This window comes from Gossypium raimondii, chromosome 11 (genome assembly GCF_025698545.1).
Source record: "Gossypium raimondii isolate GPD5lz chromosome 11, ASM2569854v1, whole genome shotgun sequence".
NCBI lineage: Eukaryota > Viridiplantae > Streptophyta > Magnoliopsida > Malvales > Malvaceae > Gossypium > Gossypium raimondii.
The window spans coordinates 4,768,020-4,792,366 of record NC_068575.1 but is presented as its reverse complement, the minus strand read 5'-3'; the positions used below and the strand labels follow the sequence as shown (position 1 = coordinate 4,792,366).

Genomic DNA, 24,347 nt, shown 5'->3' with positions numbered 1-24,347 from the left:
TTAATAACAAAAAATTCACAATATCTTTTAAAATATATCCTAAAAAATTCACAAACTATAAACTTTTTAAATTATAAACAAAATTATTTATTAAAAAAATACATTACCTTTTTTTTTTCTTTCTTCTTCTTCTTCTTCTTCTCCTTCTCTTCTTCTCCTTTCTCTCTTTTTTTTTTCTCTACCGTGTGGCATTGGGACCATTTGCATTTACTTATAGGCAAAAGAAAAAATTGAAGAAGGGACAACACATTCAGCAGCATGCAGGGGATGCAGCGGTGGGCAGAGGCCACCATTGGCGCCTCTCTATGAGGCTCCTTCATTGGCGCCTACTACACAGGCGCCACCCAACCCGACCCGACCCGATTGTATTTTGACCCGTATTCTTTTAAAAAAATATTAAAAAAGTATAAAATAATATTTTATTCAAAAAAAATTATTATTTTATTCATTGGCGCCTATCTAATAGGCTCCAATGAAAAAGTAACCTATTTTGGTAAATTTTTTTTCTGACATCCTATTTCAGTATTTTTTTTTCTATACTATTGGTGTAAAAAACCCTAATATTTTGCAGAACATATCAATTGAGAGGCTCTATCGATAGTGGTGGTGGTGTTAGAATCCGTTTATGCTGGTAGCATTTTCTATTTTTTATCGTATTTATTAAAAATAAGTGGTTAAAATTATGTGTTGAAAATTTAAGATTTGATATCGCCACTCGTATTAAATTGTAACATAAGCATTGATTGTAAAAAGAAAAGTTCGTGTTTTGCTTGTTGACTGTCTTATAAAAGACATTAAGTTATTTCGTTGTCGTGTTTATATTTTATGCCTTGTGAGTTACCAAATGGTTGTTCATTCCTTTTTATAAATTACTAGCCGAATCCTCGTCAGTGATGGAGCTTGAAAATTTTTTGGGAGGGTCGGAATTAAATTGTATATTTGTATGATGGTAAAAATAGAATTTTGTCATTTTAATAGCCTATATCTTTATAATTTTTAAAAGGTTAAATCAAAATTTTATCATTTTAAGGGGCCAAAGTGTAGTTTTACTATTACTAATTTAAAATTTTATAAATTATAAAGGGCCTAAATTAAAATTTAATATTTTAGGGGGGCTATGGCGCCTTGGGTCTCCACTACGTTACGACAATGATCCTCAAGGAAGACAGAGGCGACCTTGGCCCCCAAGATTTGGAACATTGCTATTTGACCTTTTTAATTTTATAAAAATTTTAATTTGGTTTATTAAAATTCTGTAAATTTTCATTAAACAATTTTTGAAACTTTTAATTAGATCTCTCAAAATTTTTGGAAATTTTTATTTTCTCAATTAAATTTTTAATTAAACTATTCAGAATTTTGATAATTCTCATTAAACCTTTTAAAGTTCTAGAAATTTTAATTAAATTGGTAAAATTTTAAAACCTTTAGTGAAGGAATCCTCCCATTCATATTGATCAAGAAAGCTTTGAATAAATATTAATTAATTATATGTTTGAGAGATTAATAATGTACTATTCGGCTCCCAACAATAATAATTCACCCTTAATTTTGCTTCTTTTCCCTTTTCTTTTACTTGTTTTTGTGAAAGATATCATAATATATGTTTTAAATAATTAATGTAATAATAGAAATATTAAAAATATAGTTAATAGTAACAATATTTTATACAAGCACAATGACTTATTCAATTCTCCAATTTTACAAAAAGAGACTAATAAGTGATTAGATGTAATGACAGGTCACATTGCATTCCCAAAAGAACTGCCTAAGTTCGAACATCATAAGTAATATAAAAACTTAAACAAAGTCATGTAACAACCCATATATCAAGTATCACCAAATACCATTTCATTCTTATTCCATTGTTTAGTTTCTATTTTCAATCAACTGAATATCGTCCGATGGAACTATAGCAAAACGGGCACGGGAATAAGTTGGTCACACAAGTTGATGATATATTAGAAATTTGCTCGGACAAGTTGACATTACAACAGAATTGCTCACATAAACTGATATTATATCAAGGTTATTCATCTGGGCTAAACCTTCAATATGTATAACCCGAGAATTTGAGACAGGCCCAAGAACTCATCCCATGTAAAAGGGGTGACAAACCCTAGTGCATAGTAGGGTCTGTTGCCGCCCCTTAGGGTTTTGAATAAAGGGGAACTGTAGTATCATATTAAAACAATACTATTTAATTACTCATTATTCAAGTAAAACTTTTGTACTATTTTCCTAAAATAGGATCTGTACAAGCCCAATTTTTAGCCCAAAACCCAATTAACCTTAAACTAAACAAAAACAATTAAACCCCCAACTACCCAATTACAAACCAAAGCCCAAATCAGCAACCCAATACCCAACTAGCCTAACCTGAAACCCAAACCTAGCCCAACTACCCAACTGGCCCAATCCCCCCAAAGTCAAACTAGGGTTTCAGAAAAGAAACCCTAGCGCCGCATCTGCTGACCAGCCGCCACCGTCACGGTCACGTCGCCCACTTGCCCTGCCACCGCCGCTTCTGCCGCCGCACGTCCCATCGCCACTTGCACCTGCAAAGAAGAAAAAGTAAGCAAGAAACAACAACAATAGCAGAAAACAGTAGTATAATCGACTATAAAAGCCGAAAGATGTATTCTTTGGGGGCTTCTGCTTCTTTTTTTTTCTTTTGATTTCTCCTTTTGTAATAGACAGACAAGATCAAAGAAAATAAATAAAAAAACAAAGAAAACCAAGGTGATTTCCTGGTTTTTAGATTGCAATCTTTCGTTTTTCTTAATTTATTTATTTTTATTGTTGTTTTTATTTATTTATTTTAACGAAAATAAAGAAGAAAGAGAGGGAAAGTAACTGAAGAGAGGGCTTCGAACGCCTCTCAAGCGCTTCGTCGGCCGTCGGAGACGGTGGCGGTACGGCGGGTGCATGAACGGCGCGTCAGAGGCCAAAGAACTCCAAGGGTCGGAGTTTTGGTGGCTCAAATGAAATTTCCTTTTTTTTTTTTATATTTCGGCAGAGAAAAATGAAATTTTGAATTTTTTTTTTTATTTTAATGGTTTTCAAAACGACGTAGTATGGACTTAGGGTTCAGAGACCAAAAAGGCGTCGTTTTGGTCTCTGACCCGCGCGGTGACGCGACCCAAGGGGGAGGATCCGCGTGTTTTCTTCAAATGGGTTATTTGCGCGTTCAGTCCCCCTGACTTTGAAGCGTGTCGCAATTTGGCCCCTTTTCACTATTTTCTTTTATTTTTAAGTTGGCCACAAAGTTTTATGTTTGTTTCATGTTAGTCCACTGCTGCGTTGCATTTTGGGGCTTCGGTTTATTTTCTGTTTTGGCCCTTCTACTTTTCTCGCGCCTCACAGTTTAATCCCTTACTCTATTTTATTTTGATTTTAGCCCTGAGATTTCGTTTCCGTTTTGATTTAGTCCTATTATTATTGTTATTATTATTATTATTATTAACTATTATTAGTTTTATTTTCCTTTTATTTATTTGTTACTATCATATTAATTAGCTTTATATTTATTTTCAGCTTCATTTTTATTCTATATATACGTTATGTATGTCCATATTTCACAATAATTTATTTTATATAAACGTACATATATTTTTATAGCTTATCTAACATCTACATAAATACTCATACTTTTGCACATCTATATATATCTATACACTTTTTAAATACATGTATATAAATATGCTTTCATACGCCTTTATTATATACATATATATATACTTACATACATTTCGTACTTTCAAAAAAATATACATTTTGTCTATATTCTTCATATTTCATAATTTTTATATACCCACGTATATGTACATATTTTTATATATACATATTTATATATTCTTTATATTTTTAATATATTATATATATTTTATAATTCACATATACTCACATATTTTAATTTATATCTATGTACATAGATATATATATCTCTTACATTTTAATTGTATTCATTATTTATTTATGTGATTTTCATGAATGTTTTAATTTTATTCGTCTATATACTTTGTTATTTTTATGTTGTAGATTTGGCCTTTTATATCGTTGTTATTGCTCGTATTTTTTATACTTTTTATACTTTCATATTCATTATGGTTCTGCCATGCATGACAACAATGAAATTTGTTTTCACATTTCTTACTACGACTTCGTGTTTTATTTTACTCGATATAACAAAATTTATTTTAAAAAATGGCATTTCGTGTTTAGATTCGAGAAGATCGTGCCCTAACTTACTGGGTTTTGATTTTCACGATAAATCTAAATGCACGAATCTTTTTGAACTTAAGTTAAACGATATCGGGAACTAAAAAAGGATCGTGTCCTAACTTACTGGTCGTGATCTCTTTTTTTAAATCCAAGATAGTTAAATATCTTTTAAATAAGCATTTTTCATTCGCGTATCGGGAATTCGAGACATTGTGTCCTAACTTACTGGATATGATTCTTTTTCTTGAATAACGTGAAATATGCCCATTTTCCTGAAAATTTTTAACGTTTTAATACAAGGATTGTATTTTTAAAATTCTTCAAGGTTTTCAATTTTCGACATTAAGACATTAAGTAATCAACTAGGTACCAATTTTGGGCGTATTGAGGGTGCTAATCCTTCTTCGTGCGTAACCGACTCCCGAACCCGTTTTTCTGAATTTCATGGACCAAACTTGTTGTTTTAATAAAATCAAACCGTTTATTAAAAACAACCACTTTTCGAGGTGATCCAATCACACCTCATAAAAAAGGATTGGTGGCGACTCCCGTTTTTTTCGTTTTTGTCAAAACCCAAGTCGACCCCGTTTTTCATCCAAAAAATGGTGTCAACAGGATCTATGAGATGATTTAATTACGCCTATCGCTGTTATTTTATCATAAAATAGTGGTAATTTGTTTATAAGAATAAATTCTATATTCTGAAAAGCTCAAAGTTTTCGATTTCTATATAGAGAATTAACTTTCTCACTAAAAGTTAATGAAAGATTGGTTGAACTGGGCAAAAAAATTGGTCGAATTAGATGCGATTGAACTGGTTGAACTAAAATATTTTAATATATTTTTATTTTTTATGAATTTTTTATGATTTATTTAATTGAATTAGACTAATCAATCAAACCAATTGAATCAATTGGATCAACAAACTAGTAACCTTATTGGTTTGATCATCGATCTAGTTTTTAAAACTTTAGATTTCGTCATACTTTTCAATTATTATACCTTATAAATAAAATATAAAGTAAACCAGTGGTGAAATTAGGGGGATTGGCAAGGGCCCTGGCCCTCCCTAAAATGATTTTTTTTCATATGGACCCTCTAAAAAAATTAAAATTTTAAATTAATAAAAGTAAAATTATACTTTGGCTCCCCTAAAATATAAAAATTTGATTTAATCTATTAAAAATTATAAGATGTAGTCTATTAAAATGGTGAAATTGTATTTTTCTATCGTAAAAATTACAATTTAATTTTGGCCCATAATTTTTTTTCTTCTAATTTCGCACCTGAAATAAGCTATATTTGATTAAATTTATTATTTTACCTTACATACAAAACACAAAATAAACATTTAACTATACAAAATTAATTGATGAATTGTTTTACTCAGTTGAAAGTAGAACAAATAATTGATCCAAGAGGAAAGTGAAATTTATCCTTTTATACGTCGAACATTAGCGAAAAGGACAAAAAAGAACATTTTGGGTTATTTGGCTTTTGTTTCCTGCTGCTCTCCTCAATCCATTGACGCTGTTTCACCCCCTTTCTCTCGATTTCTCAATGTTTCTTTTCCTGTAATTTGTTGTGATTTGAAGTATAAATCAGGGAGAAGTAAAAGCTATCATAAAAATGGCGGAGGCAATTCTTACGGTAGTCTTGCAACAGATAACAACAATCTTGAGTGACCAAGCGGTAAAAGAGATGACGATGTGGGGAGACCGCGAGGCTGCTCTCAAAATCTTGAAACATATCTGAAATCCATCCGATCCGTTCTCAAAGATGCAGAGGACCTTCAAATTACAGACGATGCAATCAAACTGTTGCTAGAAGATCTGAAAATTGTAATTTATGAAATCGAGGATGTGTTGAATTTATGGAGCTGTAAAGTACGGAAGGCAGAATCTGTTCGTGCCAAGGTAAATTGTCTACTTGAATTCATTGCATATCGTCGTAGTTCTGATAGAATAAAGAAGATTTGTGAAAACTGAGTCCATTTGAGCTGAAAACAAGCTGGATCTGGGCAAGAGTAAAATTATATCTCCTCTGCGGAACAAAGAAAGTACTAGCTATTGTGATCTATCAAAAATTATTGGTCGAAGCGGAATAAAAACTGAGTTAGTGTTCCGTTTAGTTTATGAGGAAGAACAGGGCAGTCAAACTATCTCCATAGTGGGGATGGGAGGTATTGGCAAAACCGACCTTGCCCGATTGATTTACAATGATGAACTTCTTAAGACAAGATTTGACAAAATGATTTGGGTGTGTGTTTCCAACCTTTTTGACAAGAAAAAAGTTGCGCGTGATATCATTTTAGCTTTTGAAGAAGATAATTTTAGTTTTCCTGTGTACCTCCAAGATTCAGTTACTTTAGATTTCCTTCTTGGTAATCTTAAGCAGAAAATCATAGATACAAGATTTTTTCTTGTTTTAGATGATGTGTGGGCAGACGATAATGGAGATTGGGAAGACCTGCAAGCTGTTTTAAAACATGGTAAGCCTGGAAGTAAGATTTTGGTTACTACTCGGAAGGTATCTGTTGCAAATACCTTATCTTGCAATTCAGGTTTGATTTATTATTTGTCGAGTTTACCTGATGAAGATTGTTGGTCAATTCTTAAGCAATTTGCATTTGTTGGAAAGGATCAACTTTCTCAACAAAATCGCGAACCCTTGGAATGCATTGCAAAGAGAATTTCAAAGAAAAGTAAAGGTTTGCCACTTGTTGCGAAGGATCTAGGACATCACTTACAAAAAAGTGAAGCTAGATTGTGGAATGATATCAATGACAAAGAGCTATGCAATTTGGCTGTGTGGGAACGTGTTTTGCGTTCTTTATTCTTGAGTTATCATGATTTGCATGATCAAGAATCGAGACTGTTTCTTGTATTGTGTAACCTTTCCTAAAGGATTGCAAATCCGGATAGATAATTTAATCGAGCCTTTGGATTGGACAAGGTTACTTAGCTCCTAGTGGCAATGTAAAGAGAGAAGATGAGGTTGAAGCTACAGGTAGAGAGTTCTTTCAACACTTAGCATCTTGCTCTTTATTCCAAGATTTTGTGGAAGAAGATGACGCTGGCATTGTTGCATGTAAGATGCATGACATAATACATGATCCTGTACAGTATTTGACAAGTAAAGATTTTGTGATGAAAGAGGTAAATAGATCTGAAATCATGAAGTTTCAATTACCTGCGTATGATGCTCGCCACTTGACGGTCATTCTTGAAGAAGATCATTATTTTCCTCTTTCAATTAAAGGTGGTAGCAAATTGCGTAGCCTTTCAATCTTTTCTGCCTTGGGAACCCGAGTTGTTACATGCGATTCTCTGCACCAACTGTTTGTACAATCTCCGTGCCTAAGGGTGCTAGATTTGGGCATGAATAATTCATGTGATAATTTGCTTCCCAAGATTTCAAGCAAAATAGGTGATTTGATACATTTAAGGCATCTCAACTTATTTTGTTGCAAGATGATACATAGACTACGATACAATCGCCAATTGCATGATTTGTTATCCTTGGATCTTCATGGATGCGATCGTCTTGAAAAACTACCGGATGGTGTGGGAACTTGATCAATTTGAGGTATCTTTGTACTCTGATTGTTAGGTCTAAATTACTACCCCAAAGGGATTGGGAAATTAACATCTCTAAGGATTTTAACAGATATCATTGCAAGAGCGGATTGCGATGATCCTAAAGTGTTCGCATTGGAGATCTCGAAAACTTGAACAACCTCCATGAAATTCTTAAATCGAAGTGGTGGGAAATGTAATAGATGTGCAACAGTGACAAAGCCAAACTCCAAAACAAGACGCATCTCAAGAAGGTTAAGATCTATTTAGATGGAAGAATAGACCATGTTGTTGCAGATACAACATTGAATCTATCTCTCTCCATGAGGAATGGTTTCTTCAACGATCACAAATGGTGAAATGTTGCTTAAAGGTAATTTTTTTCCTTGGGTTAATAAGTGGTTTACCCTGAACTTGTCCAAATATATTTTATTGGTATTTGAACCAGTTTTTTTTACCTAGTTAGTATCTGAATTTGTTAAATACCTAGTTGGTGCTAAAAGTGTTCATGGGTCACACTAAGTCTAAGCATGATATTAACATATTTTATACTTGCACGAGCCCGGCTTGACCCGTAAGATGAAGGTAAGTTTTCATGGGTCACCTTTTTTTATATTCCAATCTAATACAAGTGATAATATCAACTCTTAGGGTCTGTTTGATTGACGGAATTGATTTTCCGGAAAATCATTTCCAACTTTTCCAGCGTTTGATTGGCGGAAAACATTTTCTATTTGGAAAATGAACTCCAAAACAAGGGAAAATGAGAAAATGTCTTACTATTTCAATTTCCGTAAGACATTTTCCATGCTCTCCTCTCTACCACCTCTTTCATTCCTTCCTTCATTTCCGGTAGAAAAGTGCTTCTGTTTATCAATTTTCCAGTAACTTGTTTTTTTTAATTATTCAATACTTGTTTTTTTTTAACACAATTACAAATAATTTATTTGATATTAGTTTTTTTCAATTTATAACGATTAATATTGTAGCTTAATAATTGAGTATTATTATAAATAAATCATTGCAATATATGTAAAAATAATTTAAAATATAAAATTTATTAATATATATTAATATATGTAAAAACAAATTTTCCGAAAAATACTTTTAGGAAATTCGCCAAACAACAAAAAATATTTTACACAGATTCAATCAAACACCAGAAAATATTTTCCGGTAAATCATTTTACAGAAAAATAAACCATTTTCTAGAAATTATTTTACGGAAAACATTTTACTGGCAATCAAACAGTATCAGCACATAATTTTAACCACTTACTTTTAATAAATACCACCATCACTACCATTATCACCACCGACAGAGCCTCTCAATTCATATGTCCTGCAAAATATTAAGATCATTGAATATGATATCTTGACGCTTTCAAGTGATTCATTGAGAGCATGTTCAGCGAGAGAGAGAAATTTAATGTAAAACTCAACTACGCAAACTACTATTGAAATTGAAAAGCTATGTAGCTTTTTTTCATATTCAAATATTACATAAAAACAACAACAAAAAATTATTATGTAGTTTATTTTTGAAATTGTTCAAAAGTATCTAGTTAATATCTGAACTTGTATTCTATTATTCAAGTTGGTACTTCTGCACTAGTACCGTTAATTTGTGCTAACGTAGCACTAATGACCAATTTTATAGTAACACGTGGCAACTACTCAATATGACGCGTGACAAAAATAAATTAAAAATCTTTTTAAAATGTAAATTAATTTAAAAATATAATTTTTTTGGACAAATTCTAATATCAACTAGGTACTTCTCGAACAAGTTTAGGTACCAACTAAACTTATTCATGGGACAGACAAAAATATAAATTTGTGAGGATTTGGGCAAAAATATTAAACCCAAAGTTTGTAATGTTTTATATTATGTTATTTTATATATTCTTTAATTTATAACACATAAAAATTAAGTCTATAGTAATATATTAAAAAATTTAAGACCACTATACATAAAACTATAATAATAAAATATATATATTTATTAAATATAAAATTAAAATAAATACAGATTTAATTTTTTTAAATGATATGAGCGAGTTTAAAATGAGTTTAGGTTAACCATATACAAATATGAGTATGTTTAGACAAAATGTTATGCCTATATTACGGGTCAAGCCGGACTCGTGCAATTATAAAATATATTAATATCATGCTTAGACTTAGTGTGACCCATGAACACTTTTAGCACCAACTAGGTATTTGACAAATTCAGACACTAACTAGGTAAAAAAAAAATTTCAAATACCAATAAAATATATTTGGACAAGTTCAGGGTAAACCACTTATTAACCCAAGGAAAAAAATTACCTTCAAGCAACATTTCACCATTCGCGATCGTTGAAGAAACCATTCCTCATGGAGAGAGGTAGATTCAATGTTGTATCTGCAATGACATGGTCTATTCTTCCATCTAAATAGATCTTAACCTTCTTGAGATCGTCTTGTTTTGGAGTTTGGCTTTGTCACTGTTGCACATCTATTACATTTCCCACCACTTCGACGAAGAATTTCATGGAGGTTGTTCAAGTTTTCGAGATCTCCAATGCGAACACTTTAGGATCATCGCAATCCGCTCTTGCAATGATATCTGTTAAAATCCTTACAGATGTTAATTTCCCAATCCCTTTGGGGTAGTAAGTTAGACCGGAACAATCAGAGTACAAAGATACCTCAAATTGATCAAGTTCCCCACACCATCCGGTAGTTTTTCAAGACATTGCATCCATGAAGATCCAAGGATAACAAATCATGCAATTGGCAGATTGTATCGGGTAGTCTATGTATCATCTTGCAACAAAATAAGTTGAGATGCCTTAAATGTATCAAATCACCTATTTTGCTTGAAATCTTGGGAAGCAAATTATCACATGAATTATTCATGCCCAAATCTAGCACCCTTAAGCACGGAGATTGTACAAACAATTGGTGCAGAGAATCGCATGTAACAACTCGGGTTCCCAAGGAGAAAAGATTGAAAGGCTACGCAATTTGCTACCACCTTTAATTGAAAGAGGAAAATAATGATCTTCTTCAAGAATGACCGTCAAGTGGCGAGCATCATTCGAAGGTAATTGAAATTTCATGATTTCAGATCTATTTACCTCTTTCATCACAAAGTCTTTACTTGTCAAATACTGTACAAGATCATATATTATGTCATGCATCTTACATGCAACAATGCCAGCGTCATCTTCTTCCACAAAATCTTGGAATAAAGAGCAAGATGCTAAGTGTTGAAAGAACTCTCTACCTGTAGCTTCAACCTCATCTTCTCTCTTTACATTGCCACTAGGAGCTAAGTAACCTTGTCCAATCCAGTGCCTGATTAAATTATCTATCCGGATTTGCAATCCTTTAGGAAAGGTTACACAATACAAGAAACAGTCTCTGATTCTTGACTGCGGCAAATCATGATAACTCAAGAATAAAGAACGCAAAACACGTTCCCACACAGCCAAATTGCATAGCTCTTTGTCATTGATATCATTCCACAATCTTGCTTCACTTTTTTGTAAGTGATGTCCTAGATCCTTCGCAACAAGTGGCAAACCTTTACTTTTCTTTGAAATTCTCTTTGCAATGCATTCCAAGGGTTCGCGATTTTGTTGAGAAAGTTGATCCTTTCCAACAAATGCAAATTGCTTAAGAATTGACCAACAATCTTCATCAGGTAAACTCGACAAATAATAAATCAAACCTGAATTGCAAGATAAGGTATTTGCAACAGATACCTTCCGAGTAGTAACCAAAATCTTACTTCCAGGCTTACCATGTTTTAAAACAGCTTGCAGGTCTTCCCAATCTCCATTATCGTCTGCCCACACATCATCTAAAACAAGAAAAAATCTTGTATCTATGATTTTCTGCTTAAGATTACCAAGAAGGAAATCTAAAGTAACTGAATCTTGGAGGTACACAGGAAAACTAAAATTATCTTCTTCAAAAGCTAAAATGATATCACGCGCAACTTTTTTCTTGTCAAAAAGGTTGGAAACACACACCCAAATCATTTTGTCAAATCTTGTCTTAAGAAGTTCATCATTGTAAATCAATCGGGCAAGGTCGGTTTTGCCAATACCTCCCATCCCCACTATGGAGATAGTTTGACTGCCCTGTTCTTCCTCATAAACTAAACGGAACACTAACTCAGTTTTTATTCCGCTTCGACCAATAATTTTTGATAGATCACAATAGCTAGTACTTTCTTTGTTCCGCAGAGGAGATATAATTTTACTCTTGCCCAGATCCAGCTTGTTTTTCAGCTCAAATGGACTCAGTTTTTCACAAATCTTCTTTATTCTATCAGAACTACGACGATATGCAATGAATTCAAGTAGACAATTTACCTTGGCACGAACAGATTCTGCCTTCCGTACTTTACAGCTCCATAAATTCAACACATCCTCGATTTCATAAATTACAATTTTCAGATCTTCTAGCAACAGTTTGATTGCATCGTCTGTAATTTGAAGGTCCTCTGCATCTTTGAGAACGGATCGGATGGATTTCAGATATGTTTCAAGATTTTTGAGAGCAGCCTCGCGGTCTCCCCACATCGTCATCTCTTTTACCGCTTGGTCACTCAAGATTGTTGTTATCTGTTGCAAGACTACCGTAAGAATTGCCTCCGCCATTTTTATGATAGCTTTTACTTCTCCCTGATTTATACTTCAAATCACAACAAATTACAGGAAAAGAAACATTGAGAAATCGAGAGAAAGGGGGTGAAACAGCGTCAATGGATTGAGGAGAGCAGCAGGAAACAAAAGCCAAATAACCCAAAATTTCTTTTTTGTCCTTTTCGCTAATGTTCGACGTATAAAAGGATAAATTTCACTTTCCTCTTGGATCAATTATTTGTTCTACTTTCAACTGAGTAAAACAATTCATCAATTAATTTTGTATAGTTAAATGTTTATTTTGTGTTTTGTATGTAAGGTAAAATAATAAATTTAATCAAATATAGCTTATTTCAGGTGCGAAATTAGAAAAAAAAATTATGGGCTAAAATTAAATTGTAATTTTTACGATAGAAAAATACAATTTCACTATTTTAATAGACTACATCTTTATAATTTTAATAGATTAAATCAAATTTTTATATTTTAGGGAGCCAAAGTATATTTTTATTTTATTAATTTAAAATTTTAATTTTTTAGAGGGTCCATATGAAAAAAAAATCATTTTAGGGAGGCCAGGGCCCTTGCCAATCCTCCTAATTTCACCACTGGTTTACTTTATATTTTATTTATAAGGTATAATAATTGAAGCGGTATGACTAAATCTAAGGTTTTAAAAACTAAATCGATGATCAAACCAATAAGGTTACTAGTTTGTTGATCCAATTGATTCAATTGGTTTGATTGATTAGTCTAATTCAATTAAATAAATCATAAAAAATTCATAAAAAATAAAAATATATTAAAATATTTTAGTTCAACCAGTTCAATCGCATCTAATTCGACCAATTTTTTTGCCCAGTTCAACCAATCTTTCATGAACTTTTAGTGAGAAAGTTAATTCTCTATATAGAAATCGAAAACTTTGAGCTTTTCAGAATATAGAATTTATTCTTATAAACAAATTACCACTATTTTATGATAAAATAACAGCGATAGGTGTAATTAAATCATCTCATAGATCCTATTTTAGGAAAATAGTACAAAAGTTTTACTTGAATAATGAGTAATTAAATAGTATTGTTTTAATATGATACTACAGTTCCCCTTTATTCAAAACACTAAGGGGCGGCAACATACCCTACTATGCACTAGGGTTTGTCACCCCTTTTACATAGGATGAGTTCTTGGGCCTGTCTCAAATTATCGGGTTATACATATTGAAGGTTTAGCCCAGATGAATAACCTTGATATAATATCAGTTTATGTGAGCAATTCTGTTGTAATGTCAACTTGTCTGAGCAGCCCTAATATACTGTCAACTTGTGTGACCAACTTATTCCCGTGTATTCGAGCCCGTTTTGCTATAGTTCCATCGGACGATATTCAGTTGATTGAAAATAGAAACTAAACAATGGAATGAGAATGAAATGGTATTTGGTGATACTTGATATATGGGTTGTTACATGACTTTGTTTAAGTTTTTATATTACTTATGATGTTCGAACTTAGGCAGTTCTTTTGGGAATGCAATGTGACCTGTCATTACATCTAATCACTTATTGGTCTCTTTTTGTAAAATTGGAGAATTGAATAAGTCATTGTGCTTGTATAAAATATTGTTACTATTAACTATATTTTTTAATATTTCTATTATTACATTAATTATTTAAAACATATATTATGATATCTTTCACAAAAACAAGTAAAAGAAAAAGGAAAAGAAGCAAAATTAAGAGTGAATTATTATTGTTGGGAGCCAAATAGTACATTATTAATCTCTCAAACATATAATTAATTAATATTTATTCAAACCTTTCTTCAATATGAATGGGAGGATTCCTTCACTAAAATTTTTCAAATTTTACCAATTTAATTAAAATTTCGAGAATTTTAAAAAGGTTTAATGAGAATTATCAAAAATTCTGAATAGTTTAATTAAAAAATTAATTGAGAAAATAAGAATTTCCAAAAAGAATTTGAGAGATCTAATTAAAAGTTTTAAAAATTGTTTAATGAAAATTTACAGAATTTTAATAAACTAAATTAAAAATTTTATAAAATTAAAAAGGTCAAATGGCAATTTTCTAAATCTTGGGGGTCAAGGTAGCCTCTGTCTTCCATGAGGATCAGTGGCATAACGTAGTGGAGACCCAAGGCGCCATAGCCCTCTTAAAATAGTAAATTTTAATTTAGGCCTTTTATAATTTATAAAATTTTAAATTAGTAATAATAAAACTATACTTTGACCTCTTAAAATGATACAATTTTGATTTAACCTTTTAAAAATTATAAAGATATAAGCTATTAAAATTATAAAATTCTATTTTTACCATCATACAAATATACAATTTAATTCCAACCCTCCCAAAAAATTTTCAAGCTCCATCACTGAAGAGGATTCGGCTAGTAATTTATAAAAAGGAATGAACAACCATTTGGTAACTCATAAGGCATAAAATATAAACACGACAACGAAATTACTTAATGTCTTTTATGAGACAGTACAAGCAAAACACAAACTTTTCTTTTTACAATCGATGCTTATATTACAATTTAATACGAGTGGCGATATGCTCTACATCTTAAATTTTCAACACGTAATTTTAACCACTTATTTTTAATAAATACGATAAAAAAAATACAAAATGCTACCACCAGCATAAACGGATTCTACCACCACCACCACCACCACCACCACCATCGATAGAGCCTCTCAATTGATATGTTCTGCAAAATATTAGGATCTTGGGGGTTTGAAGTGATTCATTGAGAGCATGTTCAACGAAAGAAAGAAATTTTATGTAAAACTCAACTAGGCAAAGTTAAATAACTACTATTGAAATTGAAAAGTTGTGTAACTTCTTTTCATATTCAAATATTACAGGTAGATAAAAGAGAAAGAAAGGATAATTTGTCGTCTATTTTCGAACTTATTCAAAAGTATTTATTTGGTGTATGATTTTTTTTTATCTAATTGGTACCTGAATTTATATTCTGTCACCTAGGTTGGTATCTCTGCACTAACACCGTTTGTTTGTGCTGACGTAGCACTAATGGTCAATGATAACTTGTTCATTTTGCATAATTTACGTGTTCAACTCGACTTATTCTCAAATTAATCCCTGGTAATTGGTGCGTTTTGTGTTTAAATATTGACAGGAACAAAATTCGGGCACTTTAAATCAAAAACAAGCAAAGAAGGGGTTAGATTGAAGCATGGAAAAGAGAAGAGGGACCAAATTATAAATTTGGTACATTTGATGGGATAGTCAGATTTTGACCTTGTAAAAGCCAAAATTAGTAAATTAAATCTGAAAATATTTTGTGTAATTAGAGGTAGGTGGGAAAAGCCTAAAATTACGGATATTGAAAGAGGAAAACATTTTCCCTAAAATGTAACTCATTTTCCCTTGTTTTGGAGTTCATTTTTCAAATGGAAAATGTTTTCCGCCAATCAAACGCTGGAAAAGTTAGAAATGATTTTTCGGAAAATCAATTCGGTCAATCAAACAGACCCTAAGAGTTGATATTATCACTTGTATTAGATTGCATAGGGAAACTTGTCCAGAAAAACTGAATGATCTGCCTTTTAAGAAATACAAATATATTTTAATGATATAATTTTGGTTTTTTTGTTAGTGTTGACACCATTTTTTGCAGGACATATGAATTGAGAGGCTCTGTCGGTGGTGATAATGGTAGTGATGGTGGTATTTATTAAAAGTAAGTGGTTAAAATTATGTGCTGATACTTTAAGAGTTAGGGCTCTAAGAGTTGATATTATCACTTGTATTAGATTGGAATATAAAAAAAGGTTTGTGTTTTGCTGCTTGACGTGATTATATTTTATGCCTTGTGAGTGATTGTTTATTCCTTTTTATAAATTACCAGGTGAATCCTGATGGGAGCCAGAGGGTACATTGTCCCCAAGATTCGGAAAACTGCTATTAGGCCTTTCTGCTTTGTAAATTTTTTTGAAACTTTTAACTAGGTCTCCCAAAATTTCTAGAAATTTAATGTAAAAAAACTCACAATATTCATGAACAAGCATTTTCTTATAATCATTCTAAATACCATCCTGTATTTAAATTAGGTATGAGTTGTAGAATTACGCTTTTTATTATGATGACTATAGATATATTTTACTTATATGATTTAATATATTCATGGTCTATTTTATAAAATCATGAGAATTTTCTATAAAGTAAAATGATATTTTATCTTTTTCGTTGTAATCAAGGTATTTACTGTCGTAACAATGATTAATCTTTTCGTCCAGACTCACGACACTTAATTCTCATAAACAAAAATATCTTTTTTTCCCTCTCATTTTAACTATTATAACAATTACTTTTTATAACTTTTTAGGCTTATCTATTGTCTTTCTAGAAAAACAAGTCAATTTTACCCACTCTATATGTTAATGGGCAATCATTCGCATATTTCTTACTTATGTTAATGGGCAATCACACCACTTTCCTTACTCCACTCTATCCCTTCCCCCCAATTTTTTTTTTTTTATAACCACTCTTAATCAAAGTACATCCTTAATCTTTTCAAAGAGTCTTCACTTTTCTTATTATTAATTGTAGGACCTTATCCTCTTCAATTCTATTTTAGGATAACTCATCACTATTTGCCCATTAATTTTAGGGTTATTAAATATTATTATTTTTGACTTTTATTAATTAAAAATGACCATAAATTATCATAGTACGATACCGGTATACTAAACTCTCCATCATTTCAATTGCTTGTTTCACTTACCTAATAGGTACCTCCACATGGATCTAAACATATGCTCCAAGTTTGATCATTCTCAACAGTCTCTTTCTTCGTTGCTATGATCCACATATAAAATTTTCAAAGTTAACTTATTAAATGTGCCTCAAATTCTCTCTTACGTATATATGTTCCTCTACATTTCTTAGTGTCTTTCTCTAATCAACAAAACCATTTGGTTCAACGTTCAATGGTATTGGGGATATGAACCGGTTAAAAACATTTTTCATAAAAATTAGTAATGCATCTTCCTAAACTTTAACTAGAAACTGTCACTATAATGATTAAGTGTCATGTCCTTCTTATTACTCCTTAATTAATTAGTTAAAATATTAATAGACAATAAATAAAACCATCAACCAATTTCATATATTTTAATACATTCATCGTATTCCACGACTGTAGATTTTGGTACCATTTTCCTCTGAATCTTTTTCAACTATATCAAATTATATTAAAACTTGTTGTAGGTCTTCTTAACCTCACCTCCAAAACAAGAGTGCAAGTGCCCTTTAGGGTTTTCAAAGTATCATGTTCATGTTGACTCCAAGTTGCATTTGAACCCTCTTTTAACATTGAAAGTGAGAATTAAATCTAAAAATATTAGCATGAATATGATTACTGAAATGCCAAAAAATATTCAACTTAGTTTGCAATTTGACTTACCTCCCAATGCTAGAGAATTTGACAAACTCAAATTTATGCCATTTAGCATTTTAGAATACATTGACCTTTTATCATAATTCAACTAAATTACTTTAAATGTTTTTAATCCATTTTGGTAGGTGAGATTATTAGTGGAATTTTAAATTTTATAAGCAAAGTTAAAAGATTGACAAGTGTCTTAGAAGGTATAATAAAATATTAAAAATAAAAATTTAAAAATAAAGACATATATCAATCTTTTACACATACTTGTGCAATAAAAAAAGGCACATTGTTAATGTACCAAATATTCTTCCATTATATAATAAGTAAAGTTTTCGTGTTATAATTATAAGCATGAGATTATTTTCAAGTTGTATTCTGAATATTTATTTAAAATAACAAATATATCTGAATAAAGTTTAAATTAAATAACTTTTATTATAATTAATTATGAGTATATAAAAAGGCATTGTGATAAATTTAATCTTTTAATGTTGACTTATTTTGTCATTTTGACTTTTACACTTAACCTTTACAATTTAGTTATATTACTTTCTTTTGAATTAAAAAATTGTTAAATTTTTAACAATATTGACGTGATCAATTCGTGTGGTAGCCTCACGATAATTCATAAAAATTCAAAAACTAATAAAATAATTAAAAATTAACAAATTTCAAAAGAGTTAATAAAAAATTTTAGAAAAAAGTATCCATGTTTTTTCCAGAAAAAATCCATCTTAATAACTGATTAAATCCTAATATAAAAACTAAAATACTAAAAATATACTCCAACTTTCACTACCACCGATAACGACAATGTCTCTCACGAGATATGTATGTCCAGCAAAAGAAAATAAGGATCATCTAAGTTATCTTGCCGTTTTAAAGTGATTTCATTCAGAGAATGCTTTAGCAAGAGAGAAATTTCATGTGATAGACAAGCCGATATCTGTGTCATTGTAATGTTATAAGAGATTTCATAATATTCCATCTAATCAGATGATAACAACAGAAACTAGAACTACTATAACACAACTGAAATTTGGGTTTGAATGAATCATAGGAGTAAATACTGAATTTGAACCATCAAAGCTACAACAAAAGAGAAAATGAGACAGAGAGACTACCTGTTGCTTTGCAGCATCCTTACATTTCTGGACTAGAACCACCAACCTACGAACTCTATATTCAAGTCGGAAGGCGGGTTTAATGCTTTCTTTATAACGTCTTGGCTTTCTTTCCCTATATCCCCATCCAGATTTATTCTGATACGGTCAAGATCCTTCTTGTTCCAAAGGTTAGCTCTAATAGCCTCATCTGCATCTATCGCATTTCCTACCAGTTTCACACGAACATGTCCACAAAGGTTGTTCAACTTTTCAAAATCTCCAAGAGTGAATTCCTTTGCATCATTGTGATCAGCTCTAGCAATGACATTGGTTAATTCTCTAAGAGAAGTTAAGCAGCCAATCCCTTTTGGATAGGAAGTTATACTAGAGCAACACCAGGTATAAAAATACCTCAAGTTCATTAATTTCCCCATTCCATCTGGCAATTTTCTAAGACTACTACAACCAGTAAGATCCAAGGATTGCAAATTATGCAAGTCACACAATGTTTCTGGTAATATCTTCAATACTTTGCTGCCAGCCAAGCTAAGGTACCTCAAATTAATCAATCCGCAGATTTCCACCGGAATTTCATCTAGTATATTACCTTGTCCGGATGGCCCAAAACAATTATGCCACCCACTAGTCAAGCTCAAATCCAATAACCTCAGATGTTTGGATTGTTTAAATAAGTTAGATAATGCTTGACTAGTTATCAAACACCCTTGAGTAACAGCAACAAGGGTCCTCAATTTCTCTGCACCACTAATGTCCATGGGAAAACCAGCTCCTTGAGCAATCATCATTACCAAATGATGAGTGCCAACAACTTTGACCTCCTCCGTCCAAGAAGATAAATTCAAGGTCAGCTGTTTAACAGACTCGAACCTCATCATTAAATCATATGGGGACAAAGATTGGACACAATCATGTACTAAGCTATGCATCTTACAAGTAAGCATACCACGATCTCTGGTACAATATTGGAAACATGAATGAGCTTCTAAGCATTTAAAGTACTCTTCACCTTTTAGTTCCATTTCTAAATTATCAGATGAGTACAGATAACCTTGTGCCATCCAGTGTTGCACCAAAAGAGTTTTTGAAATCTCAAAGTTTTTGGGGAAGATAGCCCAATACGATAAGCACCGTCTTACAGACAAAGGTAGATTGCAATAAGATAGTGATAGAATTTTAGACATATATTTGGGTATTCTAGGAGATTTCCAGATACAATTTCTCAGAAAAACATCCCATCCTCTTATTCCAAAGTCATAATGTCGTATAGCATCTCCCAAAACCTTTGCAGCAAAGGGTAGTCCTTCACACCTCCTTGCAAGTTCCCTTCCTATATCCTCTACTGCATATTCAAGAGTATCATCATTCAATCCAACTTCACAAAGTATCATCCAACACAACTCATCAGACAGCTTTCCCAAACAAAATATATAAGATGATTCCATTGCTCCTGCAACCGAGTGCTCATGAGTAGTCACTAGAATCCCACTCCCCGACATGCCATGTTGAAAAACAGCTCTAAGTGCTTCCCAATCATCACAATCATATCTCCCCACACCATCTAAAACAAGAAGTGATTTCTTGTTAACAATCTTTCGCTGAATTCTATCTAACAGACTTTGCAATGGAACTAATGTTAGGAGACGCAAAGAGTCATCCTCCAAACCTTCAAGAGACAGAATAATTTTTCTTGCAATTTTACCTAAATCAAAATCATCCGAAACATTCACCCAAATTATGTTGTCAAAAATTTCCAGAACTTGACAATCAGTACAAATGCACCGTGCAAGATATGTTTTCCCCGTTCCTTCCATGCCAACAATAATGATGGTTTTAATGCTGTCGCTACTATCCCTGAAACTTTCACCCAAAATTACATTTATTATATCTTTCTTAACCACATCTAGACCATATAACTTTGACAATTTTACAAAAAAAGATCGTTTAGAGTGCAAGGGATGCGATTCATGCGGATGACCAATCAATACCTCCTCCAATTCTTCCAACCTCTTACGCAAGATGTAAAGAGTGGCTGTTTCTGCTGATGCTGCTTTTGATTGAGTAGAAGCAAACTTCTCAAGGCCTGCTGCTGCTAATTCAGTAGATACTCCTAAATGTAAGTCGTCGCTAATTACATCTTCTATGTTATATAGCACTTGATCGAGTGAATGAACAGTAATCCCACGCTCCAATAGCCGAACCGAAAATAGCCCGTCCCCATGATAAAGAATCATAGATTGAAAAGCTTCGAGTCTACATACAAGCAAGTCTATCTGAAACTCCGAGTTCCGAAATCTTTCGTCGGCCATGATTCGTCGTAGCTGCTCCAGGACTGTGGAAATATGTTCATCGGCCATCCTAAAAGAAACAGAGCGCGAGAGAAACGATTGGTTAAAGAAGAAAATCAATTGAGAAAAGGGGTCTAAAGAATTGCAGACTCGCAACTTACTGCAAATTAAGGGTGAGTGCTTGAGATTCTGATAGATCAACTAAACTTCTCACTTTTTCTTTTATGGGCTTTAGGGTTTGATGAGAATTTTCTTTTCCTACTATTAAAGCACAGAAAACCCCAAAAATCGAGTATTTGAATATAACTAAAACTGAATTTTATTTTTTATTTAATTTATAATTTAATTTATTTTTTAGCGTATTAATATATATATTTTATATTTAAAATAATAAAATAATTTACATAGAAAGCACTGAGTATATAAAGCAATATAATTGAATTTCACCTTCTTTATTCGAATATACAAATATTGAAATTTTATGTTAATTTTGAGCGAGGTTTATTATATAATTATACCGCACTGTTTATTTTTGTTCTGTGATGCTAACGGTTTATTTTGTAATAGTATATTTCTACCAACATGGAAAGAACTTCAAGAACGATATGAGAAAGTTGATGGTTCTTCATTGTGAGATTGCTTCCCATGCTCAAGGTACTTACTCTGTTTCAGTTTTGTTTACACGATTGAAGCTTTTGTGGGATTACGATGCTTTGGTTCTTTTTCTTGTGAAAATTCCCGCATGAATCAACAACTTATTCAACAACAGTGGTTATTTCAGTTTCTGATGGGCCTGAATGATTCTTATGCTGTTGTTGGAAGTCAGGTTTTGTTAATGGAACCCTTACCTTCTGTTAATTAAGCTTATTCCGTGCTTGTTCAAGAGGAAGCTCAAAGACAACATGAACCTACAACATTGTATTCTGTGACCATTGAAAGATGTGTGTGACAATTGAAAGATTAAAGGTCACAAACGGGAAACTTGTTAGAAGCTTATTGGGTATCCTGTTGATTTTAAATTTACAAAACAAAGGTCCACTATGGCTAACAATGCTACCATAGTATTTGCACCTGTGTTTATTCAGGCACAGTATCTACAGATCTTGAATTTACTCAGTCTTGAGTTCACTTCAACTGTCGGAGTAGCTGTCACATGGCAGGTATGGTTTCTTAGCCTGCATCTTTCCAATGGATTTTGGAGACGAGGGCCACCAACCACATGATATCTGATGGCCAATATTTGGATTCTCTTGTTCCTTGCACTTTTCATTCTTCATTTGTCCAATTTCCCACTGGTAAATCCGTCCCTATTACTCACATGGGTTCCTATGTCTTTTCCTCCTCTATCAAGTTAACCAATGCCCTTCATGTCGCAGACTTTTATTTTAATTTAATTTTCGTTTTCAAGTTAACTCGAGACTTACATTGTTTTGTATCCTTTTATCCCGATTTTTGCCTTTCACGGGAACTTTGCAGTGGACAAGTGAAGGGGATTGGTAAAGAACAGAATGATCTTTACATTCTGGTGCATCAACAGCCTCAATTGCCATCTTTTGTATCTTCTCCCATTTCTTCCTTTTTGACATCTCATGATCAGTCTTTCCTTTGGCATGCCGGACTTGGCCATGCTTCTTTCATTTTGGAACAGTGACTATATTAGTCGATGCCATGTTCGTCCTCTTACTAAACAAACACGATTGTCATTTCCTATTAGTAATTCTCGACCGGATTCTCCTTTTACTTTGGTTCATCTTTTTAAGCTTAAAACTGACACTATTGTCATTTTGAAGCGGTTTGTAGCCTTGGTTCACACGCAGTTTTCAATTGTTGTAAAAACTTTTGGAAGTCATAATGGTACTGAGTTCTTTAACTCTGAATGTACTCCTTTTTTTTCTTCTTAGGCATAATACATCAAAGTTCTTGTGTGCATCGACATTTGTTAGAAATAGCATGTGCTTTCAAAGTTCAGTCTAATGTACCTACCAAATTTTGGGGCGAGTGTATCCTTGCTGCTTGTTATATTGTTAACAGATTACCTACTTCAGCTTTGAATTGGAAAAATCCCATTTGAAATGTTCATCCTTAGCTCCTTGTCGTTCTTCAGCTCCATTTCCCAACCAGTCCTTATTACCTTCGTAGTCTACTACCTTACCAGCTGTCTTTACGTCGCACTACTCGTTCTTTTAAGGATCCTACATGGATGAAAGATTTAAATTGCTCTTCTTTATCTTCTTCACTCCATAAAGGTTAGTACCCTATATCTAATTGTATAGCTGATGCTCATTTACCTTTGCATACACAATTTTTTGCTGCCTCCATTTCCCATATTATTGAACCTTAAACCTAAAGTGAAGCAATTAAGGATAAACATTGGATAAAGGCTATGAATCAAGAAATTCAAGCATTGGAATCAAATGTCACGTGGGAGGTAGTTCCTTTACCTCCTAGTAAAACCCCCATTGGTTGCATATGGGTCTACAAGGTCAAGTACAACTCTGATGGCTCGGTTGAAAGATTTAAAGCCAGACTTGTTAGGAAGGGTTATACTCAGCAGGCAGGTTTTTTATTTTCACGACACTTTCCCCTGTTGCAAAGCAAGTCACAATTTGCACGGTCATTGCTCTTGCTGTATAGTTTGGTTGGCCCTTGTTTCAAATGGATGCCTATAATGCAAGGAGATTTACATGAGAAGATTTACAACTCTGATGGCTCGGTTGAAAGATTTAAAGCCAGACTTGTTAGGAAGGGTTATACTCAGCAGGCAGGTTTTTTATTTTCACGACACTTTCCCCTGTTGCGAAGCAAGTCACAATTTGCACGGTCATTGCTCTTGCTGTATAGTTTGGTTGGCCCTTGTTTCAAATGGATGCCTATAATGCAAGGAGATTTACATGAGAAGGTTTATATGACTCTTCCAGACGATTTTCGCAATCAAAGAGAGACTAGAGTATGTCAATTGCTAAGTCTGACAGTGGAATCTAAAGCTTACTAAAGCTATTCTTCTAAATGGTTATTCACAAAGTAAGTACGATTATTCTCGTTTTATCAAGAAGA

At 32.5% G+C, this 24,347-nt stretch overlaps 3 protein-coding genes and 2 long non-coding RNA genes across 5 annotated transcripts; 1 reads left to right on the top strand and 4 right to left on the bottom strand.

Annotated features, from left to right (window-relative positions):
• Nucleotides 1-2,178: 2,178 nt before the first annotated feature.
• LOC128034910 (uncharacterized) lies at nucleotides 2,179-3,013 on the bottom strand. The gene is made up of 2 exons (XR_008191165.1): nucleotides 2,858-3,013; nucleotides 2,179-2,558 (listed from the first exon to the last, which is right to left on the bottom strand). It is a non-coding gene; the product is annotated as an uncharacterized LOC128034910 (long non-coding RNA).
• Nucleotides 3,014-5,957: 2,944 nt separating this feature from the next.
• Nucleotides 5,958-7,802, top strand: LOC128034710 (putative disease resistance protein RGA3). The gene is made up of 2 exons (XM_052623526.1): nucleotides 5,958-7,114; nucleotides 7,180-7,802. The coding sequence occupies exons 1-2, from the start codon at nucleotides 6,400-6,402 to the stop codon at nucleotides 7,800-7,802; spliced, it is 1,338 nt and encodes a 445-aa protein (XP_052479486.1). The 5' UTR covers nucleotides 5,958-6,399.
• Nucleotides 7,803-8,892: 1,090 nt separating this feature from the next.
• LOC128034911 (uncharacterized) lies at nucleotides 8,893-10,263 on the bottom strand. Its single transcript, XR_008191166.1, has 2 exons — nucleotides 10,134-10,263; nucleotides 8,893-9,144 (listed from the first exon to the last, which is right to left on the bottom strand). It is a non-coding gene; the product is annotated as an uncharacterized LOC128034911 (long non-coding RNA).
• A 460-nt stretch (nucleotides 10,264-10,723) lies between these two features.
• On the bottom strand, nucleotides 10,724-12,460 carry LOC128032048 (putative disease resistance protein RGA3). The gene has a single exon (XM_052623525.1). It carries the CDS (start codon nucleotides 12,458-12,460, stop codon nucleotides 10,724-10,726), a length of 1,737 nt encoding a protein of 578 aa, XP_052479485.1.
• A 6,366-nt stretch (nucleotides 12,461-18,826) lies between these two features.
• Nucleotides 18,827-21,569, bottom strand: LOC105761341 (putative disease resistance protein RGA3). The gene is made up of 2 exons (XM_012579121.2): nucleotides 21,455-21,569; nucleotides 18,827-21,363 (listed from the first exon to the last, which is right to left on the bottom strand). Exon 2 carries the CDS (start codon nucleotides 21,360-21,362, stop codon nucleotides 19,038-19,040), a length of 2,325 nt encoding a protein of 774 aa, XP_012434575.2. The 5' UTR covers nucleotide 21,363; nucleotides 21,455-21,569; the 3' UTR covers nucleotides 18,827-19,037.
• Nucleotides 21,570-24,347: the final 2,778 nt, after the last annotated feature.